Below are 9,053 nucleotides of genomic sequence, written 5' to 3' on the forward strand. Positions count from 1 at the left end.
TTAGAAGTACAAAAACTTATCACGAATGTGTAATTAGATCTTAAAATTTATCGTGAAAATATAATTGAGTCTTAAAATTTTTAAAATGTGTGATCAAATTTTAAAATTTATCAAATTTGTCCAATCAAGCCTTTTCATTGATTGTATATTTTGAAAATTTTTGAATTCGATTGCTTTTTTATAACAAGTTGTAAAATTACACTTTAATAATAAGTTTTAGGATTCAATTATATTTTTGTGACGAGTTTTAGGATTTCTATTATACTTATCTAAAAAATTATGTCTTTGATTTCTCACGAAAGATTTAAAATGAATAAAATTAGATTGAATAATTACGAATAGAGTATGGACAATTTGCATGTTATCATTCGCATGTTTTGAAGGAATTATTAAATTACCGGTATTAAATGATGGTCGAGTTGGATGTGCAAGAACTCGTAGAAAAGAAGGTGAAAAATTAAAAGAGTGAAAATTCCATATTTAGGATCGGACATCAATAATTTAATCATCAAAATTTATTTAGATTTTATTTTATGATTGATAATGAAATTTTTGGCGCGTAGTTGATAGGGGATTAGGATGCCAGCTAATGATGGGAGCAAGTTGGAGATATTTCTTTGGAGGTTTTGTGGTAATCATGAGCCGGTCTGACTTTTTTTCTGGCTTTCGTGGACGGATGTGGACGGTGAGAATTGGCACGATCTGGGAAGGTAAAATGTTTAACGTAATCTTTCTATTAATTAAAATTTAAAAATTATATTATATATTTTTATATAATTAAGAGATTAAATTGAATATGTATTAAAAATTCAGGAATTACATTGAACAAATTAAAAATTTAGAAACTACATTAAATAAATTAAAAGTTCATGAATTATATTGAACATTAGGCTAAAGTTTAGGGACTATATTGAACAAATTAAAAATGCAGGGATCAAATTGCACACTAAACCAAAGTTCATAGACTGTTTGTGTCATTATCCCATTGAAAAGACAAATGAAGATCAAAAAGATTTGACGACTTACATTCTATGTAAGAGATCATTACTAACAGTTCCAAAAGTTTAAGCTATAAAATGAATGTATGATTTATTATTTAAATATTTTAACACTCCCCATTACGCTTAGTCTGATCTTTTTGTCTAATACTAAACGGGCACATATTTGATTAGGAAGACAAATGGGGCCCGAAAAAATTTAAACTTATTCAGAAAGACTAAATCATTAGATGAATGTGTGGTTAACCATAAGGGTCTTGCATTTGTCTAGGAATTGTTCAATTAGAGCTGTAACAACTCCGCATCACCGTAGCCCCCACCAAGATGCAAGTAGTCAAGAAGTCTCTCCACACGAGATATATTGTAACTAGATATCGCGAGATGGGCAGTCCACTTTGCTAATGATATGGTCGAGCATGTGATCTTGTGGAAGAAATGCAACCCCTCTACTACTAGGTCAACCACCTAGGTGGCACGTCACATTGGGTTATATTATCAGCTAACAGATTATGGATCCATTAAAAGTTTATTAATTTTCAAAAGAGAAATTTAAAAAGTCCTAAACATATAGGTCAGTCAAATCCTACACAAATCAAGTCCAAAGCATTTTGAATAGAGTGCAACTGAGTCCTTCCGACCATCGCTCAGCCAAGCTTACTAACATGGCACATCAGTAGTCCGACGTGACTTTTTTTTAACATGTTTAACAATGGAACTCTAAATTTAAATTTAAGCGTGCTGGATAAAAGCATTATCGGGATGGATGTCCTTTTGGAAAAATATTTACTGTGCCAAATGACAAAATTATGAGACTCAATATAAAAAATGCCAAAAGTAAGAAAATGTCTTTAGTGAGTTAATTAAAGAGTGTCGCAATATAGTATTAGAGCGAGAGCCTCTCCGTAGTGTGTGATTCAGGGAGGGAAAATTGTCCAAAAAGCCCTAAATCTACTATACGGTGGCCAATTCAGTCATAAACTTTATAATTATGCCAATTCAGTCCCAGATCGTTTGACGATTTTAAAATTTAGTTATAAGCCTTTCAATTGTACCAATTTAGTCCTAAACATTTTGATGATTTACCAATTTAGTCCTAAACTTTTTAACAAATTTACCAATTTAGTTATTCGATCAATTTTGTCCGAAAATTGCTAACGTGGCGATCTAGTTGACGTCAACCGTCCAACGTGGCACGACCGACATTAATGTGGACAATTTTTGTAATTTTCTAAAATTTTCTTTTTTTCCTTTTTCTTTTTTCACTTTTTCCATCTACTAGGCTCCCATCACCTGGCCTGGCGAGGTCCGTCCTCCTTGGCCCCTGGTAAGAGCAACCCTCGCCCTCGGCTGTGGCCGGCGAGGATGTCAAGGCCCTCTCGAGGCTCGACGACCCGGCAATGTTAGAGGGAAAAAGGGAAAAATAAAATAAATAAAAAAAGAACAGGAAAAGAAAAGATAAGGAAAAAAGAAAGAAAATTTTAAAAAAGGCAAAAATTGTCTACGTCAACGCTGGTTGTCCATCAGCGTTAGCTATATCAGGCCAAAATTAATCGGAATGACTATGACAAATCGTTAAAAGGTTTAAGACTAAATTAATAAATCGACAAAAGATTTAGGACTAAATAGAAGGTTTAGGATTGAATTGTTCGCCGCACAATAAATTTAGGACTTTTTGGACAATTTTCTTGATTTGGAGACGAACCCCATGGAAGCTAGCGGGCTTATAACGACGCGGTTTGATAAGGGTAGGAAGTGATTGCCAAGGCAAGAGAACCCAAACAAGAAGCGGTTCTTGGCAAGTTTCAAGAATGCCGAAAAGGGAAGGAATGAAAATTTGCACATTGAACATGGAGAGATCGTTTAAGGTTATATATATATAAAACTGGAATTAACTCAAGGGATATGCTTTTTGATTTAACAATATTCTTTAGCATTGGATCTTCAATGTGAAGTTACTCATGTGAAAGTACTACGAAGATGAGTGACCTCAAGTCAAAAGGAAATATTAATTAGGGTCAGCATAGAATGAGCTCAAATAGACAATATCTCGAGTAAGTCAATTAGGAGAGTCACATTATCCATCCTAGATCCAAGGGTTTTGAAATAATTGATGTAACCAATCATTTGCATGACACAATCATTAATGATGACTAGGCACTAGGTTCGAGAAATTAATAAAATATGGTCACGTCGGATTTCTACCCACCCATATCGAAGTTTGCACTTAAGTGATTAAAAAAAAACTTGAGGCACTAGAGTGAGCATCTTACACAACTTTTGGCACTTTTAGTGTCCTTCCTTCCTAAAACTTTATATTAACTTTTTTTAGGCCTTTCAAATTCTTGCCAATGAACTTTGATGTGTACAGCTTACTCTTATCGAAGAGCATCGTCCTTTTTCACAACATAGGTAGTTTATGCTCAGCATTGCATTTTTTCCCCCGAAGGAGATGGTTTAGGTTCATATTTAGGAGCATGACAGTTCGGACTTTGTGAAATTCATAATGTCCTTGTTCAACTGGTTTCTTCAATTCTTTGAAAAAGTCTCAGCCATCAATATACCTGGATAATATGCCCTTTTCAAGAATTTTCCCCAGGACGATCAGCATTTTGTCATGACCATGAGATAGCATAGTCATCGTTTATGCAGCAGCAGGTTGTTGTTCTACAGTACTGAGTCTTAACATTCTTGAACAGCTGTTGCTTATCGAAATAAGAAACAGCCTTTGAAATGTATGTACCAGCAGGCACTTGCATGCGCATTCAATGGTTGTTCCTTTTCCCAAATTAATAGTGATGAATGCCCTGATGAAAGAACGTCATCTGCTCGGAGTCGGAACTTTTCTCGGTAAGACAAGATCCTTCTCTGTGATAGACCATGCCATATCGTGTATGTACCAGCAGGCACTTGCATGCGCATCCATTTTATGAACATGTATGTATGTACCATGCATGTATATCTATCTATGTATGCTGGTGAAAAGCCTCAAGGGAACTCAAGTTCGGGGTGAAAAGAACCAATAAACAGAAAGCAGTATTCAAAGATCGAAGAGTGCAGGTCCAAATCTATCATCGCTGTTGTCTGTTGACACACTGTTCAGCACTGAAAGGAATCAGGCATGACATATGTTCATAGCTCATAAGAGCTCAAGTGTCAACGTCTAGTTAACAGTTTAACTAGATTCACCCAAACATCTTTGTGAACAAACCAAGGAACAGAAAGCGGTATATAAAGAACGAGGACAGTGTACAGCTGCTGTCTGTTGACACTGTTCAGCACTGAAAGGAATCAGGCATGACATGTGTTCATAGCTCATATCAAGTATCATCATCTAGTTAATGGTTTAACTAGATTCATCCAATCATCTTTGTGAACAAACCAAGGAACACAAAGTGGCATTGTAAAGAACGAAGACCAGCGGTATGTTGAGCCACTAGCAAATCCATCATCATTGACAACAAATGAAAGTCAATGAATAAATGCAACTAAGGAACAGTGTGAACAAACAACAGCTATCTACTGGTTCAGATAAAATGCTGAAATGAATCAGCATAGGATAGGTTCAAGGGATGCTAAACCACTAGCAAAACCATCATCATTGACAGTAAATGAAAATCGAGGAATAAATGCAACTAAGGTACAGTGTCAACAAACAACAGCTATACACGGCTATACACTGTCATTCATTAAAATGCTGAAATGAATCAGCATAAAATAAGTTCAAGGGATATTAAGCCACTAGCAAAACCATCATTCATTAACAACAAATGAAAATCGATGAATAAATCCAACTAAGGAACAGTGTCAACAAACAACGGCTATACACTGTCAGGTTCAGATAAAGCGCTCAAATGGATCAGCATCACATATGTTCAAGGGATATAAGGAACACTCCCAAGGCAACTTATGTTGCTATATTTTCAACGGATGTTAAGCCACTAGCAAAACCATCATTCATTGACAACAAATGAAAATCGATGAATAAATGCAACTAAGGAACAGTGTCAACAAACAACGGCTATACACTGTCAGGTTCAGATAAAACGCTCAAATGGATCAGCATCACATATGTTCAAGGGATATAAGGAATACTCCCAGGGCAACTTATGTTGCTATACTTTTTTAAGCCCCCCACCCTGGCCCCAAAAGTCAGTTTTTTGATGTTTGATTTAGGTAAAGTACGCGACCACGCAACCCTATTACAAAAGGAAGTTTAAGAGGAAGTTAGCGGGCTCAGTTCTCGCGGCATGACCAAACTTGGATGTGCTATACTTTCGGTGCACACCAGTGAGCTTCCCCGATCCAGCCCTCTGATGGAAAGTGACCATCAATCTGGCGCATTCCCTACAAGAATGCAGAACCCCCCCAATTATCACAAATTGCTTAAAATAATAAGCTGAACAAACGGAAGCCATCTCTAGGTGTGGAAGAAGGAAGGAACAGAGTGTCGCTTACAGGAGCTGTGCTTCTGGGTAGCTGGTGTGCCATTCGCATGTCGTACTCCACCGTTTGGTTCCGGCTATTGTACACTGAGCAGTGTAGATTGCAGAAGCAGCTAATAAAGAGGGTGGGAACTTCAGCATCTCATATTCAACCAGGGAAAGCTCGATGATGAAGAATGACAGGAGCTCGAGCTGGGCAAAGTATAAATTTCTTATTAAAATCAGTTATACAAGAGAACGATGTCGATAATGCAGCTCAAATTCAACAAACATGAATTCATTATAAACCTTCTTGTCAGATTGAGCAGCTTTAAGAAACCTCCTCATGAAAACATAAGGAGTGGGCACTGACATGTTGAAGTGCAAAGTATTCACCATCAGCCTCTCCTGCAGGTAAATTGAAATTCACCATCAGTTAAGGTCACCCACTTAATGTTATTCAGAATAGATTTTATAGATTATTTAATTCGATGTACCATTTCCAAAACTTCTTTCCTGCTATAAGCTTTGTCTGAAATTAGAATGAGATCCTCCACAACTGGAACTGAGACTTCTTCGTATTTGCATGCCAGAAGCATGGCCGTTACCCCTACCAGCTGGAGTTTTTTCTTCACTACAGGTTGGACAGCTAAGAATCTATCGATGAGATTGACCGTAAGATACAAGGTCTCATCCATCAATTCAAACTTGTAATGAACCTGTTACTTATAATTATCAGTAAGTTGCTTCATCCATACCAGCTAATACTCCAACTCTTACCATTTTAAGAGCATGTAAGCACTTTGACTCACCTCAATCAGCCAGTCAATTAGTATACCTCTCATCCGCTCATTAATATCCTGCTGCTGATCCATGTAGTTCGGGGGAACACAACTGGAAGCCTACATGATAAGAAACCAGACAATGATGCGCCAAAAGTCAGAATATTTGATATTGTCCTAACTTATACGCATCACTCTACACTTTACACCTGCAGTGACCCAGCATCATCCACTAGCAATTATGCAAATGGCAATTTCTTTCGATCGTTTTTTCGTTTCCTACATTTGAAGCAGAAAACAACCATATACCAGAGAAAGAAAATTCATAATTTGTCTCAATCGTAAAGTCTATACATCTAAGTGAGAATTAAAAGGAATTTATCACCTCAGCTTTCTTATAGTTTGTATATGTCAAGCAGACAACTATTATATACCAGAGCAACAAAAGTGATAATCCACCTCAATCATAAAGCCTACACATCTAAGTGCGAAGTGAAACGATTTTATCACCTCGGCTTTCTTATAGAACTTGTATAGGTCATCAATGTACTCAGCAACAGCCAACTGGTTCTCCTTATCACAGCTGTCAATGTCCGTGACAGGTTCTTCAGCTACATCTTCCATCTCAACCTCCTCCTGCAGCAAGTACAAGTTGTAGTTGCGGTCTTTCTAGTATTAAATCAATGCTAATCTGTTAGACAATGACAACATCTCCATACCATCCGATCAATTTCTTCCAACATTGCTTCAGTGTGCTGCACAAACATCGGCACCGGAAAGTCATCAGCCATCTTGTCGTCATCTGCATCTAAGATGGCACAATCTTCATATTTGCTGGGATTTGAGACTGATTGGATCGTCTTCTTGTTATCCTGTTAATTCTTTAATCGTGAGCCTCTCTAAAAACAAGGCATCATCACACAAAACAACAACAGACTAGACTTTACAAACCACAGAAAGGGTATACCTCAGGTCTAAGTTGCTGCTTGTAAGCCATCTGAGCAGCAAACTGCCTAAACAAATAGCAATTTATGAAAGCTTAAATCAAATGACAAGTTCTCAAGCCTATAAACCAAAAGAATCATCGAAAAGTCAGATACTAACCTAGTAATCGGCCGATGCGCACCACTGGGAAGGTCGTTTTCAGAATTGACATTTTTTCTGAATGCGGTACATAAATAAAAAACAAGTAAGACTTCGAATGTGTGGGATAACAGAAGCATCATGGATCATCAAAGAACTCTTAGCTATGTTAATAATCTTTACTGCGGCGATATTATATTCCGGAAGCCTAAAGAGTAAAACAGAGCCACAGTTCAAGAATTAGGGTTCCAAAGAATTACTCGGACAAGACCCTCTTGTTGATTGCGCACGGATAAGGAGGAGCCCCAATGATGTTGCTGTTGATGTTGCCCAGAGCTCGTCTCTGCTGACCATTCCCCGCGACAATCTTGCCCGCCCCGACCCGCAAGCCGTCTGTCGATCCCATCCCCCCATAAACCAACAAAAAATCACGTTAGGGTTCTAAAGACTACCCCAAAATTCCAACAAAAATAAAAATAAAAAAAATTCGAACACCCAAGAAAGAAAGCCGCGAAATTGGAGATCGCCCATCGTCGGATCACGTACCTCGAACGAGCGCACCTCCGACCGCGCCCGGGTTGTTCTCGTCCGATCCGGCCATCCTTTCCGCCTACCCACAAAACAAGACCCACCACCGATCACCGTCACTCAATGTTCAAGCAATACCCCCAATCGACGAGACCCAAGAAAGAAAACCCGTAAAAAAAAAAAGGACGCGAATTTGAAATCGAACTCCCCCCAAAAAAGAACGCACGGGGGGCGCATCAAAGAATCGAAGATCAGTTGAGCACGGAGGCGCATCAAAGAATCGAGATCAGAGCGCGAGCGCACAGAAACACACACCCCCCACCCACCCACCCACCTTCGGAAAATCGCGATCTTCCCCGTTTCACTCCTTCCGAGCCGAAGCCGAAGCCGAAGACGAACAAAGCCCAGCCTCCGGAGATCAGCAGCAGCGAGAGAGATCCACGAAACCCTCCATCAAATTTTGAGTACCCTCTCTCCCTCTATCTCTCTGTCTCTCTCTCTCTCAATCAGTAGACAGTCTTCTTCTGAATTGGGGGAAAGGAGGAGGAAGAGGAGGAGAGAGAGTGAGTGAGGGAGTGAAACTGCGCAGGCGAAATAGAGACGCAAACCGCGGATATATGTCCGCACATGATTGTTCCTCTCTCTCTCTCTCTCCTCTTCTCTCTACGGAGGAAACTTTAAACGCAACGGCTAGTGAGCGGGAGCCGTCCGATTCGATCTCGATGGGGTGGGGAATGGTCGCGTTCCTTCCCGATCCCTTGTGCCCCCCTTCCCCTTTCCAACGGCTACCTCTCTCCGCATGTGCTTTTCAAAAACGAATTAGCTTGACGATTTCCTTTTATTTTTTATTTTTTTGCTTATTTTTATTTATCTCAATTTCACTTTTTTGGGTTGAATTAAAGGGTGATATATATTTTTTTTGGTCGAATTTATTAAAGGATGAGATGAGATATGAGATACGGGGTGTTTAGCATTTTTTAATGCTGCGCGTCCCACAAATTTTTATTTTTTCTTTTTTCTTTTTGGACGCGGCTTTCATTTAATGATGGTGGTGATGCTGGCTGATGATCTTCGGGAGCAAAAGTTGGTGAGTTACAAGGCCTTCTTAGGGGTACGTGGCGGTCTTCGATTGGGCGTTGACGATCGCAATGATACGGGCGTGTGGATTGAGCGTTCATGAGCTGTTTTGGGTTCTGAGGCTCCTCTTGCTTTTGAAGCGCCTAACTTGCACTTAGGTTAGT

At 38.9% G+C, this 9,053-nt stretch overlaps 1 protein-coding gene across 1 annotated transcript; it reads right to left on the reverse strand.

The window, feature by feature from the left end:
- Positions 1–4,955: 4,955 nt before the first annotated feature.
- Positions 4,956–8,306, reverse strand: LOC115670103 (G2/mitotic-specific cyclin-2). The gene is made up of 12 exons (XM_030591305.2): positions 8,147–8,306; positions 7,831–7,894; positions 7,545–7,677; positions 7,306–7,362; positions 7,169–7,214; positions 6,921–7,073; positions 6,712–6,837; positions 6,232–6,321; positions 5,917–6,138; positions 5,729–5,827; positions 5,454–5,632; positions 4,956–5,342 (listed from the first exon to the last, which is right to left on the reverse strand). Exons 2-12 carry the CDS (start codon positions 7,883–7,885, stop codon positions 5,198–5,200), a joined length of 1,305 nt encoding a protein of 434 aa, XP_030447165.1. The 5' UTR covers positions 7,886–7,894; positions 8,147–8,306; the 3' UTR covers positions 4,956–5,197.
- Between the last annotated feature and the right edge of the window lie 747 nt (positions 8,307–9,053).

This window comes from Syzygium oleosum, unplaced genomic scaffold (assembly GCF_021117445.2).
Source record: "Syzygium oleosum isolate NSW1041296 unplaced genomic scaffold, Sole_v2.1 Sole_v2.22, whole genome shotgun sequence".
NCBI classification, from domain to species: Eukaryota; Viridiplantae; Streptophyta; class Magnoliopsida; order Myrtales; family Myrtaceae; genus Syzygium; species Syzygium oleosum.

Bases quoted from the DNA above. Each gene is read 5' to 3' on its own strand.
- LOC115670103 (XM_030591305.2), bottom strand. From the start codon at position 7,885: ATGGCCGGATCGGACGAGAACAACCCGGGCGCGGTCGGAGGTGCGCTC. The intron at 7,363-7,544 runs GTAATTCTTTGG...TACCGCATTCAG, and splicing joins AACAAGAGGGTCTTGTCCGA to AAAAAATGTCAATTCTGAAA. The intron at 7,215-7,305 runs GTTAGTATCTGA...CTATTTGTTTAG, and splicing joins GCGCATCGGCCGATTACTAG to GCAGTTTGCTGCTCAGATGG.